Raw genomic sequence first — 23,189 nt, 5'->3', positions numbered from 1 at the left:
GGCCAGGGATTCCACTCCAGGAGGAGCCCCTGACGTCAATGTCCATATATGGACAGTGACGTCAAGGGCTTCCCCGAGCACAGCGTTTAAAGAGCTCCCTCTGCTCCTCTGCTCTAAACTAATTCTGAAGCAGGGAGCTGGTGGTTCCCTGCTTCAGAATTGGGTTGAGGACGCAGATACAATTGAAAGCGGGAACTATCCCCGGACACCCAGGAGAGCGGGACACCGCCCACTGAATCCAGAACAGTTGGGAGGTATAGTGTTCAGTAGTATCTGCATTCTAAGGACACAGATACTATTGAATGTGGCATGAAGGGGCCCTGTAGAAGCCGATATGGCTGCTACAGACGTAGTTACGCCACTGGTGTCATGCACAAGGCATTGAGGCTGTACGGAGGCACACTCCATCGTGTGCAGGTGTAGGATGCTTTGTACAGTGCCTTATTACATAGATATATATGGAGGTTCAGCATGGCCCCATAGAAGTCTATGGAAGCCGTGTTATAGCTCTGTACAACTCAGGGATTGTACAGAGACGTAATACAGTTATGTAGAGGAAGTCTAACATTATACCTGGACAACAGGTGACTATAAGGCCTCAAGCACACTTCAGTGGAATGCTTCAGTGTGCTATCCATTTTTTTTACGTTAAAAAATAGAACAGGTCTTACTCCTGTACGTTTTTCGTGGATCAGTCTCGGCCTTTCTAATAATTTGGTCCATTAAAACAACGGACCGCACACAGATGGCTTCCGTGTGCGGTCCGTGTTTCACATCTCCGTGATTTACGGCCATACAAATAACAACGGCTGTGTGCTTGAGACCTAAGACTGTGTCTACACATGCATCTAAAACCAGTGAAAAAAATATGGATTCATTTACATTTATTTGCCACAATTAGAAATCTAAGAAAGGATAATAGAGCTACTTCTATGATGATGTATTTCTTTCCTTTAATGACTTTAAGGGTGTGTTCAGACGGGGCGAATACGCCCTGGGCGCTGCAGGGAATTACAGCCGAAAAACCGCACCAAGTTGTGGTACAGTCTTTCAGCCGGAATGTCCACTGGGGAAAACTGCACATAAAAAAAAGGTTTGATACTTACGTTGCAATGGCGACGCGTCCCTCTGCCGTTCCGCAGGCTGGCTCCTGGGATAACGTTTAACCCCATGTAACCGCTGCAGCCTGTGATTGGCTGCAGCAGTCAAATTGGATGAAATATCCCAGGAGGCTGGCCTGGACAAAGAAACACAGAATTCTGGGTAAGCATAAGATATATATTTTTTCTGACTTGAGATTTTTGCATCAGAATCACAGCTTTTCCGCGGCAAAAATAAGCAAAATCTGCTATTTGTTGCGGGTTTTACCTCCCTATTGAATTAAATGGGGAAAACCTGCAACACAAAAGCAGCAATTACACAAATACAATTGACATGCTGTGGATTAAAAAAACTGCACCACCTGTCAATTTATGAAAGTTTTTTTCCGCTCGTCATTTACGCAGCGTGTGGATGAGATTGGTTTAAATCTCATCCACTCTGCTGCTACTCTATTATGCTGCGGATTTTCGGCAACGAATTCCTTTGCGGAAAATCCGCAGTATTTACGATGCATGTGAATTTACCCTATGCCACTAAAACTCAAGGAATAGGACATGCTTCAGTATGAGAAAATGTCAGCATACACTAAGGCCTCATTTACACGAGCGTGTGCGTTTTGCGCGCGCAAAAAATGCAGCGTTTTGCATGCGCAAAAGGCACTTGACAGCTCCGTGTGTCATCCGTGTATGATGCGCGGCTGCGTGATTTTCGCGCAGCCGCCATCATAGAGATAAGGCTAGTCGACGTCAGTCACTGTCCATAGTGCTGAAAGAGTTAACTGATCGGCAGTAACTCTTTCAGCACCCTCGACAGTGCATTCCGATGACCATATCGAGTAACCTGTTTTAAAAAAAAAAGAGGTTCGTACTTACCGAGAACTTCCCGGCCGTTACCTTGGTGACGCGTCCTTGGTGACGCTCCTCTCTTGACATCTGGCCCCACCTCCCTGGATGACGCGGCAGTCCATGTGACCGCTGCAGCCTGTGCTTGGCTTGTGATTGGCTGCAGCTGTCACTTGGACTGAATTGTCATCCCGGGAGGTCAGACTGGAGGAAGAAGCCGGGAGTTATCGGTAAGTCAGAACTTTTTTTTTTTTTACACGTTCACGTATATTGGAATCGGAAGTCACTGTCCAGGGTGCTGAACCAGTTTAACTCTTTCAGCACCCTGCACAGTGACTGTCTCCTGCCGGGTTCGGTCAAAACGAGTTCGGCCGAACCCGGTAAAGTTCGGTTCGCTCATGTCTAAGACACTCCGTTCGGATGTTTGTAAACAGAAAAGCACGTGGTGCTTTTCTGTTTACATTCAGTTTGACAGCTCTTGCGCGAATCACGCAGTTTGCACGGAAGTGCTTCCGTGCGACCTTCGTGGTTTTCACGCACCCATTGACTTCAATGGGTGCGTGATGCGCGAAAAACGCACGATTATAGAACGTGTCGTGAGTTTTACGCAACGCACTCGCGCTGCGCAAAATTCACGCATCGTCTGCACTGCCCCATAGAGTAATATAGGTGCGTACGACACGCGTGAAAAGCACGCGTGAAAAGCACGCGCGTATATTACGCTCGTGTAAATCAGGCCTAAAAATAAACCCTGCAGGTTCTAAATGTGAAATGTGAATGCGACTGGCCAGGATCACACACACAGTTTGTGGCAGTTTTTTGCTTGTTTTTTTGAGCCAAAGCCTGAAGAGGATGCAATAGGATCAAAAGCTATAAAGAGTATAAAAGGCTGATGCATCTCCTTTCTTTTGCACCAAAAACTGCACCAAAACAGTGTGTGAGCCTGGCCTTTTAGAAATGACTATACAATTTTTTTTTCTGCTGCAGAAAACCGCAGAAAACACACAATCCACAGAAAGCCCTCAAATCCCAGTGGATTGTTTAACCCAATTCAAACGCATTTGGAACACACACAGTTCTGATGCCGTTTTTGGCTCAGTTTTTTAAGCCAAGTATAGAAGTGGATCCAAAAGGAAGGAAAGGTGTAAAAAATAGACTGATGCATATCCGTCCTTTTGAATTCACTTCCATACCTCCCAACTTTCAAGTAACGCAAAGATGCCCCTATACGCAGATACAGTTGACACCAGGACTCCGGAACATACCACCGGCCACCCTGGATACCGCCTGAAATTCTGGACTGCCCCTTCTGGCTTTGGCTAAAAAAAACTGACCCAAAAACTGCCACAAAAACGGAATCAAAACTGTGTGTGTAATCCCGACCTAACTGCGGATGTTTAGTGCACATTCTGCAATGTCCATAACGCATCTGCTGCTAATCCACTGTGTGTGCAGAATGACTAGTGAGAAAACTATCCCAAAAAATGAAATGACAACTTCTGCTCTGCTGTATCTGTATATGAAATGTATATAGGGTAGTCTGAGTGATACATTCTGGTTATGGCCACTTTCGCACGCCAGCATTTTATTAGTATTTTGCGTCAGTATTTGGAAGACAAAACCAGGAGTGAAACATAAACAGAGAAACGTATAATGGAAATATATGTACCTCTTCCATAATTTGGACCCATTTCTGGTTTTGGCTTACTGGCGTGTGAAGTGGCCTATATCTAATAGATCTATTTTCATGTGTTTCTTTATCATATTAGACGTAGCATATGCTTGGAGGGACATAAAGTGCTACTCTGGTCGCTGATAACAACATTACCAATTTCTATAAAGCTCCATGCATCTCACATATGTAGGTCTCACAAGGGGAATATATTAATTTTGTCCTGATTTGATCACATAAAAGTGCACATTTTCAGATGATTATATTTATAATCTGCAACTTACAGCTGTTTGTAGTTTGTGTTCTTTTCACGTGATCTTAACCTATTTACCGTCTTTTGTTTCTTAGAATCTACCACTGAAGCCTGCTGCATTATCTAAGCTTATTCCCAAACAGTGCAGCAAAATTAGATCTTCAGACGATCATTGAGGCCATTTTTAGACATCTAATTGCTAATTATGCTATTTTCTACATTAATCTCTGCCCGTTCACTTACAATATACTGTAATAAATGGACAGTTATTAAAATGGGACATAATGCTGAAAACAACAATTAAGCTTCAATGTAGGTAAATGGAACTGATTTTCAGTCTGCCACGTGTGACTTTATCCTAAGGCTAGGATCACACACACAGTTTTGATGCAGTTTTTGGTGTAGTTTGTGTCTCCGTTTTTTGAGCCAAAGCCAGAAGTGGATCAAAGGAAGGAAATGTATAAAGAAATTACTGATGCATCTCCTTTCTTTTGTATCCACTCCTGTGTTTGCCTCAAAAACCTGAGACAAAAGCTGCCACAAAAAAATACATCAAAACAGTGTGTGTGATCCTGGCCTTACAGTAGCACTAAAGTGAATACGATTACTGTGAATCCCAGCCGCACGGCTGCAGGAAAAAAAATGCAGGAAAGTCATGAGGAAAGTGTTCTGTGGTGCGACTGTGTGGAGATGCTGGGTATTTGGGCTATAGAGATAAATGGGAAAATTCGCACTAAAATACGCAGGTTGAGTCTTGTACAGCTTTTACGCGGTGGAGATACAGTAAAAACCGCTGGAAATCTGCAGGTGCACATAAAGTTTGCTATAATCAATGCTTGGCACTAAGGCCTTGTTTCCTGGTTTTGACTTAAAAAATACCTACAAAATCTGCACTGTGTGAACAAGGTCTGAATCCGCGAGGAAAACCACAGCGTTTCCACAGCAATATGCGCAGCAAAAATTTATTATTAGCTGCGGATTTCTATGACAGATTTACAAGTGTTTTTCTCAATGGCAGATTAAGTAGACCATCGGCCCTGGGCTGTTCTCCATCTTGGGCCCCCCTCTCCACCACCGCCATTCCACGCCATGTCTATAGTCAACACCAGAGGTGGACACAGACTGCAGAGGGCCCCTGTGCAAAGATTATGTCTGGGCCCCCCATAAACTATTCAATTGTATCTGCATCCTGAGGACGCAGATACAATTGAATGTGGCTGTCGCTAGCATCGGGGCCCCTCCGATGCTAGTGACACCACCGGGCATGAGGGGGCACGTGCTGCCCGGCCCATAAATGACATGTGCCGGGCGGAATGGGCCTCCCCATGCCTTGGGGCCCTGTGCCGGTCGATGTGCACAGTGTTTAGGGCAGCTGAGCAGGCCCCACCCCCTCTGGGCCCCTGTGCAACCGAACTGGCTGCATCAGTGATATGTCCGCCCCTGGTCAACACCACCTTTCTTTGCGAGCATTGACAAATGAGTGTTATGATTTCCCTTGCAAAAGGGCTGTGTCCCTACATACTGACAGTCTCTGACAGCATCACACTGTGTAGGGAGACATCGTCCTGATAAGGGGAACGGTCTATTAGTCCTGGACTACACAAACACTTTTTATAGAATACAAGGATTATCTGTAAAAGACATGTCAGGAGAGGTGACAGATTCCCTATAAATCCAGCGACTCACAAGCGACATCTTCTTTGATGGGGGTGTTCCCTCTTCTTTTCTTCCCCAACTGACACAGACCATTATGGTGACTTCTGAATACCTATACCAAAACCAGGCCAAATAATCCATATAATGATCTATATATATCAATATATAAGCACAATCCCTATAAATCCTACAATAACATATTAGTACACCATAGGTACCATGCAAAAAGATTTTTATTATATTCAATCACAAATAGTAAAAACAATGGGCAACACGACCTAAAAATGACAAACAAGTTTAAAACAACATGGTGGTGGTGTCGGGACTACAACATACAGAGCAACTTATCACACCAGTATAGTACAAAAAATAGCACAAAATAGCACAGAGAATCACATGAAATGGCACAAGGAGACAAGAAGTGTATACACTCAGTACATTACTGTTTGTCAGTGCTATCTCAAAGAATGAAGAGATGTCTAAAACATGGATATCACTAGGTTAATATACCAACCACTGTGCTGCATAGTGAGTCCCAAATATCACCAAACCACCACCACAGAACCCCGCCGCGCGTTTCGCCGTCAGCTTTTTCAAGGGGTGGTGGTTTGGTGATATTTGGGGCTGCTCTGTATGTTGTAGTCCCCCCACAACCACCATGTTGTTTTAAACTTGTTCGTCATTTTTAGGTCATGTTGGCCATTGTTCTTACTATTTGTGATTAAATATAATAAAAATCTTTTTGCATAGTACCTATGGTGTACTAATATGTTATTGCAGGATTTATATGGTAGTATCTATATATATATATATATATATATATATAGATATATATATATATATTTATAGGTATAGTCATTATGGTGACTTCTCCTGATGGCTGCAAAGTTTCCTGATGAGAAATCTTTACCTCTCGATTCTGCAGCCATATTCAGTCTCTATAGGAACACAAAGCTTCAGACATCAAACACCGTAAATTGAGAATTAAAAAATTCAGACCCCCATGGGGTAACTAAACTTTTAAAAAACTTTTGTCGCGTCATAGTGAAACGCCAGAAGTTTTGATCAGTTGGGGTCTGAGCACTGAGACCCCCACTGATCGCTAAAACAAGGTGGCTAAAACATGTCAAAAGTTTTTTAAAAGTTTAGTTACCTTTTAAGCAGTCAAACACCCCTCCCCTTGCAGTAAAATATCTCCTGAGGGCTCTATGGAGGGGATTATACTGCAAGGGGGGTCAAAGCGTCTGACTGACTGCTGAGTGCTCTATGGGAGGGTCTGAAAGTCTGACTCATGGCTCTGGGGGGAAGAAGTTATCCCCCCCATAGAGCCCTCAGCAGTCAGACAGACGCTCCACCTTGCAGAATAATAACTACTGAGGGCTCTATAGGGGGGAATTATACTGCAACGGGGGATTTGAGAATCTGACTGGGTACAGAAGGCTCTATGGGTGGGAAATAATTCCCCCGCCCATAGAGCGCTCAGCAGTCAGTTAGAAACTCAGACCCTTCCCCCAAGGTATAATAACTACTGAGGGCTCTACAGGGGGGATTACCCCCATAAAGCCCTCTGCAGTCAGTAAGATGGTCAGACCCCCCTTGGAGTATAAACCCCCCCTAGCGTTGGCTGATCCCTTTAGCGTTAGTGGGGGCAGGAGGATAAGTGCAGTGAGCAGCGTTCACTCTTTTACACAGCCGCAGCTCACTCGCCTAACTGCTCTACTCTTCTTTTCAGAATGTGAAGAGAGCACTGCTGCTGTCTTAGGCTTCGTTCACATCTGCGCTAGGGCTCCGTTCCGATGTTCCATCTGAGCTTTCCGTCGGAACGGAGCCCTGACAGACACAAACAGAAACCATAGGTTTCCATTTCCATTACCATTGATTTCAATGGTGACGGATCCGGTGCCAATGGTTTCCGTTTGTCTCCGTTGTGCAAGGGTTCTGTCATTTTGATGGAATCAACATGGAATCAATAGCTATGGTATTGATTCCGTCAAAACCACGGAACCCTTGCACAACGGAGACAAACGGAAACCATTGGCACCAGATCCGTCACCATTGAAATCAATGGTGATTGAAACAGAAATCTATGGTTTCCGTTTGTGTCTGTCAGGGCTCCGTTCCGACGAAGCTCCGAAAGGACATTGGACCGGAGCCCAAGAGCAGACGTGAACGAAGCCTTAGTCTTCCCTGGAGGTGTGGGCAGCATCAGAGAGGCTTGTTCTAGAAGACGTCAATCGTGCAGCATGTCTGCTAGTCAAAATATGACAAAATACAAAAAACCTCTTTAGATGTAGATATCGTGGCCACGGCGCATGCCCCCTGTTGCCTGGCCTAGCTCGCCCATGAAATTATGTCTCCCCCTCCACCCCCCCCCCCCTTGGCCCCATCTCTTCATCAGCAGGGGGGACAGACGAAAGCAGGAATGTGACCGGCAGCAGCCCTGCATAGGTTTTTTTTAAGTTACGTGTGGTTCGGGCGGCCATGGGCCCCCTGGGAGCCTTGGGACCCGGATGGCCACCCGAACCGTCTACATGAGGATCCACCACTGTGTTTTTTGAGATGCTGCTGCAGATTTTTTGTTGCATAAAATGTGCAGCTTATCCTGCCAGTGGAAACATACCCATACGATGATGGGCTTTGATGTTGTTTTTGCACTAAACATAGGGCTCCCTTCAAATGTCCTAAAACTTGCTGGTAAAGGTGGTTTTACATGGGCAGATATCACACGTATTTAACCACCTTTAACAAGCACCAATCGACAATACATCTTGCTCCATTCACAAGCAGCCACAATCGTTAGGTATGGGGAAGAATGATTGTTACTCCCGATCACTCGTCTCCATGCATTTGTATCATGTTGGCAGCCCATTCTCTGTTTACACAAGGAGATGTGCTGCCGAATAACGGCCATTTTTTGTCCACATAAAAGATGTGATCAGTCAATGAATGAGTGTTTGCTCGTTCATCAGCTGATCTTTGCCCTATTTGGCCCATTGGAGCACCTTGGCTTCAATGCAAAATATGTAACAGGGCCCCCACTTACCATGTGCTGTTTGCAATACTTGTGTATTATTATGTGGCAGACAGGTCTTTTGGCGCTCTCAGACACCATGGCCTAGGTACAAATGTGAACTCTGCACCCCTTATAGCTACACCCTTGGCTTATACTCATCCCTGGGTGGATGCTTCTATTCAAGTCTCTTCAGTAACAGTAACTTCTTGCCTGGTGGAGAGCAATATGCTCCACTCTTAATTGCTTGATTAGAGAAGAATCGTTATATAGCAAAGGTATACTATAAAAAACATATGTTATCCAACATGGTCCCTATTTCCAGTGGGCTGGGTCAAGGTTAGACATTTATTTCTTCCCCCCATTTTCTGCAATTCATCATCATAGGAGACACAGGGTAACCAAGAAACTGTAAGAACTTGCTAAACACATTAGAAAACAAAGCCATTTTCGGCACATCAAAGGCACATCTTAGAATCATCTGTTGTGTTCTTATGTGTGTGTGACTCTCAACCAGCAATCTGGGCTAATCCTGAAAAGCCCCATTCTTCTCACATTACCATTAACAGGCTAAACTTCTACAATCAGTTTACACATAGCTGCAGCTGAAAAGAAGGAACTCACATGACCATAAGAATACACAAATAAAGCAAATTTTCTTGGATAAAAGTAATCCATTGCTTAAAATTGAATATACTTTCCAGGCATCACCAATAACTTCCTGGCGATAATTTATTGATTAATGATAAATGATTGGATTCATCTTCTAAGATCATGTTTAAAGAAATTGTCCAGGATTAGAAAAACATGGCTACTTTCTTCCAAAAATAGTACCACATCTGTCAATAGGTTCTGTGTGGAATTGCAGCAAGCTCAGTCCTATTCACTTCAATTAAACTGAGCTGCAATACCAGACACAACCCATGTTATGACACTGCAATGATAAAATGTTCAGCTCATGGGCAGGTGTGTCACTATTTTTGAAAGAAAGCAGACATGTTTTTGTAACCCTGTACAACTCCTTTAAGGTTCATCAGTATAGAAACAGATGGTAATTTAATAAAATAATCTGTGCTTAGAGTTGTGCCCTGGCCAATCAATGTGTATACTATTATTATGATCAGCTAACTGTCAAGCGCAGGTGGAAACACACTTTTTCCAGGTATTGTTCTAAACAAAAATGTCACTAGGAATATTCATGGCACATTAAAACAAAAAATGTCCCACCTAGGCTACATAATAAACAGAATTCAGTTACTATTTCAATATTTTTTTTTATTTAAAATGTTATAAGGTTAACCATAAAAATAACATCTCAACTAATATAGACCACTACTAAATATTATATTATATGGTAATATCTAACCTAGCCATTCATGACATTTGGTCACAGTGAGAAGTGAAGAGATCCTGTTCGTGTTTATACTACAGCTTGTACAGGGCTAGAAACAGGCAAAAAAAAGCTGATCCTCCCACAGGCTGAGAAAAGCTGTTACAATTTCCAGCATAAACAGAACGCTAAAAAAAAACCTCAGAAAATTGCTGAGAAGGTAAATAAATAAATGCTGTAATGTATAAATTATTTTAAATTAATGGCATGCTGAGCATATTGAGGTAGTTAGACTATATTTTAATAAGTGTGCCTAAAATTCTTCTTAAAGTTGTGCCACATGCAGGAAGGCACTTAGCATTGGAAATAAATTTTGTCATAGAAGCAATGACATCTTAGACCCTACTGTATTGGTTTTATTTGTTTGAAAACAATAATCTTGTTGCTCATCTAGTGAACAAGTTTCACCGATACATTTCCCATTTGATAAAGTGCAATGATAATTCAAGGCATACCTGAAATTGGGGTAAAAATTGAAATTTTCACAGGATATTGAGGGTAAAATGCAGACACCACCTCCACTGTGTAGTTAATGCCTTTTTGAAGTTCAAAGCACACGACAGGTTGGTTCTCTTCTGTGGTGACATTGAACATCAGCCTGTGAGAGATGACCTTGTCATACCTTCTATATCCGTAGATGAAAAACTGAGAAATAGAAAACATGGGTAGAACTGTTAGAACACAGTTACTGAACACAGAGGGAGTTCATTGTATGCATGGGCAGCAGCAAAACTTGAATTTCAAAATTTGAGCCAGGTGGAGAATAAAGACTTAAGCAGCCTTAATTTATTATTTAAGCACTTGTAGCAAGTGTTCGTACAAAGTGGCCAACCCCTTTAGAGCAGTGTTTACATGTTATGTCACTGCGATGATAAAATGTTCAGTTCAGGATATAAGGACCTGGCCGCAGATTCAAAAATATGGCCACCATCTTGTTCTGATTTTAAAAATATACTTCCTACGATATGATCATTTATAAAGGGGGAAATATTGTTCATGTCTATCTTTTTCAGGTATTTTCTATGAAAATAGCAAGCTAAATGCTATGATTGAATTATTACTAAAGACTGAGAACATTTTTAAAGCAGGAATGATCATTGTAGTGAGAGATAGTTTGGTCAGAACCAATTTTTGCTTCCATAGATGCTGAGATTATTGTTAACAATCTGAAAACCAGTCGGAATGTTAAAGGTTTGTCGAGGCCCAAAACATTTTTTTACAAAGAGCTTACAATGTTATAAATAACTAAAGAAGTAATAGTCATTTACTAATCTTTTACTAATTTCCTGCCGCTCCTATGCCAACGTATCTCTGTACCCCCGCAATACTCTTCTTTCTTCCCCAGCAAGACGTGTCCACACGACATGTGATAGCTGTAGCCAATCACTACCTATAGCGGTGATGTCCTGAAAACAACTGAGGTCAACGCTGCAGACAGTGCTTAGATTATAATTTTTCTATGGTCAGCATCTGGCCAACAATCTGCATTTAAAGTATGTTTTGCCAATCTACAATGCTTTTCTTATTTTACAGGTAAAAGGGTTGTCAGCTTGGGACAATCCTTTTTTGTTAGTAGGGTTCCCTGACATTCACAATCCAGTCCACAACCTGTCATCTAGGCCCTAATCGTCCAATACCTCCCAAACGCAATCTCTGGTCCCCACAAGAAATTGTTCTCTGCTTTCCTCTTGCTTTCTCATCACATAATCGTATTTAAGATTTCTTCCGTGCATTCACAATACACAACCACATTACTTTAGACTTTCTGCCATCATTCAAACTTTCAAAAGCAAACTGAAAACTGACTGCGTTGGTAGAAACAGTCTTTTTTTAAGGCAGTAAGTATATTTAAAGAATTTTCAAATCACGCGAAACCACTTTACTGTAAGAAATCTATGACCTTACCACATAGAGCTCTTTTGATCTGGAATGCCTTCTCCAAATAAGGCACGTTTCATTGAATACAGTTAAATTTTGAATGGCTTCTCCACCTAGAAAAAAAATGGGAAAAGGTTGATATGAAACTGTTTCAAAGTTGATATGGGACTTCACAAACTTATATGGTTTTATGGCTAATAGCATGATAATGGGAAGAGGGATTTTTCGGTCGACTCTGCAAATCCCTTCACTTACACTTGCATAATGCCGGCCTTTCCCATCTGCAACTAAGTAACGACACAGTCGGCATTTGACTGGGTTTAATGGCCACAGCAGCCATTTATTATTAACACAATAAATAACATATGTAATCACATATATAATAATTCTGTCATTAACCATAACTATCTGCCATTTTAAAACAAAAATAAAAAGAACAATATTTGTAAACATATTTACCTTCTTATAGCATGGGTCTCAACAAGAAGAATCAAATTGAATCAACTTCCCCAGCCGGAGACCACCGCCTCAGATGGCAAACTTCTTTCTATGCCATGACTCTTAACCAACATCCCTGCGAATTAGCCCAGCCAGGGATAATTTTAGTGGTGTTGCAATGATAAACCAGAGGTTTTCATATGTACGATGTAACCTACTTAACCAAGTTACCATAAAACCTCTTGCTAGGACCTATCCACATGCCACAGAGGCAGATGCATAACACCCTATGCCACACAACCACTACTGGTTCACTGCCATCACATAGACCTAATATCCAGAAATCCGTGCCGATGTTGTTAAGGTGGATACCATCTGTAAAGGATCTGCCAGACACAGCTTCTGTGTCGACGCCCGTGGTTAGTCAGTCTGCACCTGCTCCTAAGTCTGATCGAGTGACCCCTCCTTCTACCAATCAGGCTGGGAGGATGAGGAGTGGGAGAGCCTATCACAGCCTGGCCAGACGGAGCTAGCTCCCGCCCTCTGTCTATTTATACCTTCACTTTCTGCTCCTCCTTTGCCTGTGATTCTCCTGTTTCCTGGCTCTGCTGCTGCTTGAACTATTTGTCCCTGCTCCATATTGACCCTGGCTTACTGACTACTTTCCTGCTCTGCGTTTGGTACCTCGTACTCTCCTGGTTTGACTTGGCTCGTTCACTACTCTTGTTGCTCACGGTGTTGCCGTGGGCAACTGCCCCATTTCCCTTAGCTTCTGTGTACCCTTGTCTGTTTGTGTGTCGTGCACTTATTGAGCGTAGGGACTGTCGCCCAGTTGTACGCCGTCGCCTAGGACGGGCCGTTGCAAGTAGGCAGGGACTGAGTGGCGGGTAGATTAGGGCTCACCTGTCTGTCTCCCTTCCCCGTCATTACACCATCCCTATATAAATGCTCCGCAGAAGTGTATTCCAACTTCCTATGATGGCTTACATTTCCCCCATTTCTAGCCACAAAATGGAAGACCTTTTTGTTTACTTTTATCTCTGCTTTGTTCAGGCACGCATGATGCCTTTGTATTGCACGCATGATGCCACACCAAGCGTGCAATAATATCCAATTATACGACTATCAAACTGGGATAACTCAACCACAGGTGCAAAAGAACATATGTAATGTCCCGGATATATTCCGACAAGGACTAAAGGCCCAATTCGTTCCCCCCAATGTACAGCACCAGCACACTAGGAGGCTGATCCATTCTGAAGTAAAAGTGGAATTCAGGGAGCATCCAACTCCAGACCATACCGCGTAACCCGATCCCCGTGAGAGCAGTCTCACAAGGAAGGCCCAACTGACGACCATCCGGACGAATGTTGGCTCTCAGTGCTCCCCAGTATATATAACAGTTGCCAAGGATCCAAATTAAACAAATACCCAAAAGAAAGTAAGAAGGAGACACACACGTCAAACCAACAACACCCATAAACAGCCCCACTAAGACGTCACCCATTAGATAATTTTAATACATTTTCTTTATTTTTTATGCGAAACCAACAAACACACATCTAATAGCAAAACAAATAAAGAGGAACATCCAAACAAAACATGGAAGATTCCCAATGACCAATACGCCTTACTATATCATTACCCAAACATCATCTAGATGCCTCCATGGCAGCCCTGATACGGAAGGAGTGAGACCCGTACTCTCCAGGAAGCTCCCCGATGTTAACAAAACTTTTTCAGAATATAGAAACAAACTGATAGCGAGACAACTCTAAGTCATCTGTGTGAACCAACAAAGGAACCCAACATGCGACCGATTACGTTCAAAAATTCTTACAAACACTTAGCCGGGAGCACCATAGAATCCGACACCACATGTAAAACCACCATACGACATTGACCATACTGATCGGTCTTGGAGTGACGCAGCCAACACTCCAGCCTATTCTCAATCAACACCACGTCCGATAGTCCTTGCACTTACTGAACCTCAAAGGCCCCAAAGAAGGCCCAAACAAAAGTGGTCTGAAAAAGGCAACCCTCATAATCAAAAAAATAAATAGCATCCAATGCAGCTGCCAACTGCAGCAGATATGGAAATGAAACTGGGCACTAAAAAGCCCCTGCTGCAGATCCCGCGCCGAAAACTTTTGTAGCCTACCTCACTATAAAATCTTTAGTCATATCACGCACCCCTTGCATATGAAACAAAAAGGCTAAGGCTGACAATTTGTGCAACATCACAGAAACAGTCCCCCAACCAAACAAAGGACCAGCACTAGCCGTTCATTGTCAGACTGACACATACCATGCAATGTACAGCAATCATCCCATTTATTCCACACCAATAAATAGTTTTCAAGTAATGTCGGACACCGACGTCTCATTTAATCAGCTACTGCACCAAGACCAAGTTCCATAAGTGATCGGGACAATCGTGCTCCCACTTTGTCCTCCAATGGGGCCAATAAATAAAACCTGTCAAACTGAAAGAGTGATAGAGCGTCAGCAACTACATTCTGAACACCCTGAGAAGTACCAAGCATGATTTCAACTCCAAGTATCGTAGTACCAAATGACGCAAGCACGACACCGCCGGGCCAGAAAACCAACAGACAATTAACAGCGTGAACCACAGCCTGATTGTCACAATAAAAACATACTTTTTTGTTTTTTAACTCACTCCCCCTCAACTCCACCACCACTAAAATGGAGAACAATTCCAAAAGCACACGATTCCTCACTAAGCCAACGTCCACCTAAGCATATGGCCAAGCGCTTTACACGCCAATGCCCCTCAAAAAAAAGCCCCAAAGTCCAACTAACCTGCTGCACTAGTATACAAAGCAAGGCCCTTATCAGAGACCACGTTGTCCATGCACAATGGTGGCCCATTGTAATACATTAAAAAGGAGTCCAAAATATCCAAGTCAGCCCGTACCTCTTCAATGAAGCCCACAAAATGCATAGGGAACCGAGCACCCGCTCTCGCGTCGGTCAGCCACCCGCAAAACACCCTCCCCATTGGCATATTCCGTCATGCAAAGCGGAACTACAAAAATGACTGAACTGCCCACAAACGAACCTTACTTGCCGGACTCAGGTTGCCCATCACTGCTCTTAGGTTAGACAACTTGTCCTCAAGGATCCTAATTTCCATCGCAACCCACTCAATCTCGATCCATAGAAAACACATAACACTAGAGGGGCCTTCTGTCTTATCTGGGGTGGGGGAAATACCAAAGTGGCGAGCCATTTTCTCAAGAGTGTGCAACAATACCGGGCACACCGCTAAATAAGACGGGTCTACACATAAAAAAATCATTCAAGTAGTGGACAACCGAGAAAAGGTCAGAAACATCCCTGACCAACCATTCGACAAATGTGCTAAATGCCTCAAAAAGCAGGAAATGGAGCACCCCACAGGCAAGCAGCAATCCACAAAAAAAACACTGTCGAACATATAGCCCAATTAATTAAAACTTTCCAGATGAGCCAGGAGAAGCTGAAAAGCAATCTCAATATCAGTCTTTGCCATGAGGGCTACCTTTCCTGCTTGCCTTACAAACGTGACTGCCTTACCGAAAGAGACATGACACCTATGACACCCCAGCCGGGAACGACAAGTAGTGTATTAACCTGAACTAATTAGGTTCCCGCTTTGGGATTTCGCCCAACAGGGAAACATGAAGGTGGGGCTAAGGCAGGGCCAGAAACGGCCCATGCGACCCAGCTACACGTTTTTGCTCAATTGCTGTTGCTCAGATCACAAAATTGCAAGTTGCCCAGGCAAAAAACTGACACAGAGGGATTATGGAAACTGTCTTGAAAAACCAGTCCAGAAAAGGGCAGCAGAGCACTTTTTCTGGATATCTACCTCAAAAAGGGAAGCAAGATGCATCCACAAAGAGATATCCTTGTGATCCCATCGCACCCCCTGCCGCACCCCCTGCCTGTCGAAATTGCTCATCATACCTGAGCCATGCTAAGCTCTCATAAACTTGTGCCTCCCCAGTCACATCCGTATAACCGAAAAGGGCAGAGCAATGCTCAGGTTCATTTTTGCCGATGACGCTCGCCAAAATGGCAAATGCCTGCAGCCAATAGACATATGTCTGGGGAATTCAGCGATACCAATGCTTTTTTTCATTATCCTTCTTAGAGTCACCAAGTTCTTCAGTAGGAGCAGAGAAAATATCTCCACATACTTGCCTTTCCATTTTTTTCTTGCACCTTCTGTTTTCAGTGGGCCCTCAAAGGACCGACGAAATAGACATAAACCTCACCATTCGCCCCTTCATGTACACGGACCACGTCTTCCTCATTCTCCATCTTCTCAACTCCAATTGCACTCCCACCGAAGTACTCGATGATTCAACATCCATGGGAGGACTAATAGTATGAGATGCGACTACTGATCTACCTACCCGGGACGCCAGAGACCCAACCCACACAGCTAGCTGAGAAGAGGGGACAGATACTTGCTGTAAAGGGAAGTGTTTTATATATTTATATCTATGTACATGTGAGTGTAGATATATATATATATTTGTCGCTCCAGAAAGGTGCATCTCTAGCCTCCGGGGGAGGGGGGAGAAAACAGTGGATACATCCAATGCATTCCCACTGCCTGCCCTCCCCCCCTCGCCAGGTAATGAGATTCCATGGGGGGGAGCCATAAACAGTCCCATGGCCTCCCCCCCACTTGCCCATGCATGAGCATGTGATGTCATACAGAAGTGCACGGGAGGGTTTAAAAAGACAAACTGTCCCACACCTCTCTTTCTTGCCTCTTGCTCCTGCTTCCTGACCAGACACCAACTCTCTGTTCCTGACTGACCAACCTAGGACCACATGTGCTAAGTATTCCCCTTTCTCTCTCCCCTCTCCTACCCTTCTCCCCATTAACCCTACTTTCCCTGGTACAGATTTCTCCTGGTATTTAACCCCTTCCTGCCGCAGCCCTTTTTCAGATTTTCATTTTTTCCTCCCCACCTTCCAAAAGCCATAACGTCTTTATTTTTCAGTCGATATAGTACTATGAGGGCTTGATTTTTGCGGGACGAGTTGTAATTTTTCGTAGCACCATTTATTTTGCCATATAATGCACCAGGAAACGGGAAAAAAATTATTTGTGGGGTAGAAAATTAAAAAAAACAGCGATTCCTCCAAGGTTTTTTGCGCGCCGTTTTTACTGAATTCACTGTGCAATTAAAACAACATGTTAACCTTATTCTGTGGGTCAATACGATTATGCCGATACCAAATATATATACTTTTTTCTATATTTTACTACTTTTACAAGTAAAAGTGTAAAAAAGAAAATACATTTTTTGTCGCCAAATTCCGAGAGCCATAACTTTTTTATTTTTCCGTCGATAAAGTGGTATGAGGGCTTATTTTTTACAGGATAAGCTTTAGTTTTTAATAATACCATTTTCGTGTACATGCGACGGTTTGATCACTTTTTATTAAATTTTTTGTGGGAGATGAGGTGACCAAAAAATAGAGATTCTGAAGTTTACAATTAATTTTTTTACGGCGTTCACCGTGCGGGTTAAATAATGATACATTGTAATAGTTCAGACTTTTACGGACGCGGCGATACCAATTATGTTTATTTATTTTATTTTTTTTACTATGCTCTAGGGGGAAAATGGGAAAAGGGTTTTTTTTTTTTAACTTTTAATATTTGTATTTTTTTTTACACAAAAAAAACTTTATATAACTAATTTTTACTTTTTTTATTAGTCCCCCTAGGGGACTTCAACCAGCGATCATTAGATCGCTTGCACGATATACTGCAATACTAATGTATTGCAGTATATCGTGATTCTGACAGGCATCTATTAAGCCCTTCATTAGGCCCCCAGGCAGCCATAGCAACCATCGCCCCCGCGATTTCCTTGCAGGGGGTGCGATGAGCTGTTAGAGGGGGTCGCCCCCCTCTTTCTAACTATTTAAATGCTGCGGTCGCTATTGACCGCAGCATTTAACGTGTTAAACGAGTGGGATCGCGCTCGAGCGCGATGCCGCTAGTTACTCTGAAGTGTCGGCTGTAACAAACAGCCGACACCCGAATCGTATGGAGCGGGTTCACTCCGTGAGCCCGCTCCATACTTCCCCTACCCGACTTTGGCGTATGGATACGTCAAATGTCGGGAAGGGGTTAACCCCTTGAGTGTATAGGGAAAGTTAGAGCCAGGTGGGGGTGGGTCACAGAAGCAAGCTTGAGTGAGTACACTGTAACTTATATGTATGTTAAGTGGGTGTATGTTAAGTGGGTGGGTGTTAGTATAGTATTGTAATATATTGTACTGGTACTGTGGCACGTGTAGTTATTATGCTGATGCTATATCGTGAAGTAAGTTTAGGTAAGTGGGTGGTGGTATAGATTAGGATTGTGATACCTTGTTTATACTGTGCAGTGTAGTGTCAGTGTATTCAATACATATTAAGTTGTTATGTGTATTGGGATCTACTGATACTATACTGTGATTATTTACTTTGTTTGGTGTATATTATATGTAAGTGTGATTACTGTTTGTGTTAATAAATATTACCCTTTATTTACTATGCAGTCGTATACACTTACTTAGTAGCAAAGCAAGTAGACTAACGTTAATACAGGAGAAAGGTAGGGAAGCTAGGCATAACCCTAGTGACAATAGAATAAAGGAGTGGTGGGCAACACGAGCCAGTGAACCCCACCATTACCCCAGCCCTTTAACACTTGCCCTGACCTATCCAACAACAGCCCCTAAACAAAATACGACAACTTCCCAAACACACGCTGACCACCCACCCGTGCTACAGGGAACACCACAGTAACCCCAGAGGGACTTATCAGGCTGCCTCAGAGGAGTCCTGTATAAGCACTCCATCCACATGGGGTAATTCATCCTTCTACGTTCTGAACGCCAGACCGCTGGTGCCCGCTTCAGGCCCAGGGGAAGGTTTGTGAAACACAGAATGCCGACGCCTGCAGTCAAACCGTTTTTTTGCTGGTTCTGCCTCTTCTGGCCTGTTGACCTTTTTGTCCTTGGTATTACACTGCACTGCTGCCCGCCAACTGAGCACCTCACTGGAAATACAGGACCCAACCATAAACCCTCTGCCCCCTAAGGGTGTGCTGTGGCCCGGACGTAGCCCATTCTCCATCGGAGGCCCTCTCACTGCTGTCTGTTGGTCTTACTCCAAACTGCACATCTCTAGGGGAAACAACCGCACTGGTCCTTCTCATAATAGAGGAGGAGAGAAGGAAGGCCTCAGCAAGCCAATGTCGTCCTACTGACGGCTGCATCTGGCACAAGGATTCCTCCCGGTGGATGGTAGCGCCCTAGCCAAACACTACGGGGGCTCCCATCCCATATTGTCCATCCTGGGGCTCCTAGATCTGCGCCGGGCTGTCTGCACCCTAGCAGGGTAGAAGTGAACCAGCTACCTTGACAGTCGAGTTCGTGGAAGCATGGGGGAAGTGCACCAACCACCCAGGGCGTTCACACATGCAGCAAGCAGCTGCTCCTGCAAAAATCTGACGACCATGTACCCCAGCCGACTGCCGTACTTGCCGCAACAAGGCCTCCAGATCCGCCATCACCAGAGACACAGAGCTGCTTACAGGTGCCCACGCTAGATTCCAAGTCTGGAAATAGGAAGTGAGTTTCTACTACAGGCCATTTCTATACATTGGGACACATTTTTTTTAGCTGTTTTATGAATTTCTCACAAAAGGGTGTGGTTGAAGTCCATATGACGCAAATGGAATTATATTACAATATTTAACTTACCAACAAGGTTGGAAAATGCTCCTGTCAAATTAATAGGGTGCTGAATATCCATGGGTATGTCTAAACATATTGCACTTATATTATGATCTGTATTAATCTTGTACAGTAGCTCTTGGAATAATTCTTTTGGAGACCATTTCTCTCCTTGAACATACAGCTGGGGATACAAAGATAAAAGATGAGACTAAATAAAATGTATTACAAGTTCAGTAGTGCTAGCAGGTACTTGATACATAAATGTATAAATATTATAACACAAGTATATGGGAATCTGGCAAATCAATTAAATCATTTAAGTATAATATATATCTGAAAACCAATAAAGGAGTTGTCCTTAATAGGCAATCCCTTTTTTAAAAGCAAGGCAAGCCTCCCCATAGATCAATCGACCACCACGGATTTAGTGGCTAAAACCCCCGTGGATCAGCTGCCATCTCTAGGGAAAGCTGCATGTGTCTGTACATTTTGCTATGTGGTATTACACACTATTGATCCAAATGAACAAGCAACTGGATAGTCACGAAAAGTCCAAGTGGGAGTTCTTCACTCTGGCTAATAGAATGGAGCATTCCAAGCGGGTACTTCCCCTTTGTGATGTTTTTATGCTTTAGAGACTATGGACACCTTTGACATGGGAAAAAAATACTTTTACATATGTTAGTGGTTAACTGGAGTTAAAAAAAATTTGCACTAAGTTTCAGGCTGCAGTTTACATTCCTTCATTCATTTTTAGACCCCCTAAAATGCAGTTTGCAACCTGCTCCTAGTTTCAGACTTTTCTTTTGTGGGCATCTCCTTCCCAGTAATATATGCTAGATGTGAGTTCTGTAAACAGGATGCTGTTGCCTTCACTAGCTCTCATGTAAACGCACAGCTTTATTCCTGTACTGCTTTCCCTTTCTGAAAACTATAAGGGCTACTGTGCTAACAGATAATGATGCCTTTAAGATAGACAGTGTAGCGTCCATGGCCGCAGTCCGTCGGGTTTACTCACCTCCCGACGCCCGCAGCCATGGATCTGTGAGCGCTGGTCTCCGTCTCCCTCCTAGGAGATGCCCGCGCTCACTTCCGCTCAGTTCGGCTGGGTCCCGTAGGGTGCGCGCGCACGCTCGCGCCCGGCCTTAAAGGGCCAGCGCGCGCAATTAGAAAATCGTCATCACTATCAACTGCCACGATTTCCTGGTCTATAAGAAGGCCCCTGGCCTTCTAATCCTTGCCTGAGCGTTGTTAGTCTGTCCCAGTCTGTCTCGCAATGGTCCCTTAGTGTCTCTCGTTCCAGCTGTTACCCGTGCCCTGTTACCGTTCCTGTATTCCGTATTGTTCTAGTTCCTGTGCCTACCAGCGTTGGAGTGTCATCCGCCACGTTAAGTGTCATCTGCCACGCCAAGTGTCATCTGCCACGCCAAGTGTCATCTGCCACGCCAAGTGTCATCTGCCACGCGAAGTGTCATCTTCCACGTCAAGTGTCATCTGCCACGTCAAGTGTCTTCTGCCACGTCAAGTGTCTTCTGCCACGTCAAGTGTCTTCCGCTTCATCAGATACTGCCCACCACGTCTGGCGCCACCTGCCGCACCTGTCTCCATCCGTGCTGAAGCCACAGCCACCGCCCGGACTATTTCAGGTACCCAAGCATTACTGTCTGCCATTGACTTCCGCATAGACTGTGACCTGGTCAGCTGCCTCCCCGCTATGGCGGAGCGGCCTAGTGGGTCCACATACCCTGTGTCCGTAACAGTACGCTCAGGCCATGGAACCCGCTGGCCAGCCCAAGACTGCAGTCCAGAAGATTCAGACAGAGATGCATGACCTGCGCACATGTCAGGATCAACTCCTTGAGGCGGTGAATTCTATCCTGGTCCGCCTGGATCTACTCGCTGTTCCACCCACGGTTCTTCCTCCTGAAGCTGTTGCCGTGCCACTGCCTGTTGCTCCCCCTGTTTGTTCCGGATCCACAGTTCCTCTGCCCCTTCCTCCTCGCTATGACGGTGACCCCAGAGCATGTAGAGGATTTCTCAATCAATGCACGGTGCATTTTAGGCTACGGCCTCATCTCTTCCCCTCCGAGGAGGCCAAAGTGGCATTTATTATCTCCCTCCTCGCTGGCAAGGCCCTGGCATGGGTGAACCCAATCTTGGAGCAACAAGGACCTGTATCCGCGGACCTAGCCTTGTTCCTGCAGTCCTTTCGTGCCGTGCTCGAGGAGCCGGGTCGAACATCCTCTGCCGCAGCTACTCTGTTGACCCTCAAGCAAGAGGGCTCCACAGTAGGGGAGTATGCTATCTCCTTCCGTACCCTAGCAGCCGAGCTGGCATGGAACAATGAGGCTCTGGTGGCGACCTTCTGGCAGGGACTGTCCTCTCGCATCAAGGACGAACTGGCAGCCCGCGACCTTCCTTCTACCTTGGATGCCCTCATCCTGTTAGCCACCCGGGTTGATAGGAGAATCCGGGAGCACTCTCAAGAGGTTCGTCAGGAGAGCCGGGCCCACAGACCAGCACCCTCTGCCCAGAGACCGCTATTGTCCACTCCTAGTGCGCTACCTGAGGAACCCATGCAGGTAGACAGAGTCCGGTTATCTGAACAGGAGAAGCAGCGCAGACGCTCCTCTGGACTTTGTATGTATTGTGGCCTCAGGGGTCATTTTGTGCGCCAATGCCCACAGAAACCGGGAAACTCCAGTACCTAGGGTTGGTTGGAGAGGCAACTCTAGGTGGAATGTCTCCAAACGTTAAAACCTCTTCCAAACTATCGATACCTGTGGCCATCGTCACCGGACAGACATCACATCCTTCCTCCGCCTATCTTGACTCTGGAGCGGCTGCTAATTTTATCCACCAGGATCTAGTGGATCGGTTTCAACTACCCACAGTCCGTCTGGAGAGACCCCTGGCAGTTGCCTCTGTGAATGGTCTACCGTTGCCTGATCCGATCATGCTCATCACTGAGCCGTTGACACTACGGGTCGGAGCTCTTCACTCAGAACAGATCACCTTCCTGGTACTACCTAAGGCTATCAATCCTATCCTGCTGGGTCTGCCATGGCACTGTCTACACGCCCCGACACTCGACTGGAATTCTGGAGAGGTTCTTCAATGGGGTTCCAGATGCCATAGCCATTGCCTGTCACAAGTCTGTCCTGTTGTGCCCCCTCTGCC

At 44.6% G+C, this 23,189-nt stretch overlaps 1 protein-coding gene across 1 annotated transcript in view; it reads right to left on the bottom strand.

The window, feature by feature from the left end:
• The window catches only part of SUSD1 (sushi domain containing 1), a 258,455-nt gene that overhangs the window by 54,023 nt on the left and 181,243 nt on the right, over positions 1-23,189 (bottom strand). Inside the window, exons 19-21 of the mRNA XM_075825598.1 lie at positions 20,034-20,190; positions 11,830-11,915; positions 10,380-10,569 (exon numbers count right to left, since the gene is read on the bottom strand). Of these exons, the coding sequence (XP_075681713.1) occupies positions 10,380-10,569; positions 11,830-11,915; positions 20,034-20,190 (433 nt within the window). The remainder of the gene's footprint in view (positions 1-10,379; positions 10,570-11,829; positions 11,916-20,033; positions 20,191-23,189) is intronic.

This window comes from Rhinoderma darwinii, chromosome 1 (assembly GCF_050947455.1).
Source record: "Rhinoderma darwinii isolate aRhiDar2 chromosome 1, aRhiDar2.hap1, whole genome shotgun sequence".
NCBI classification, from domain to species: domain Eukaryota; kingdom Metazoa; phylum Chordata; class Amphibia; order Anura; family Rhinodermatidae; genus Rhinoderma; species Rhinoderma darwinii.
This window is presented reverse-complemented; position numbering and strand designations above follow the sequence as displayed.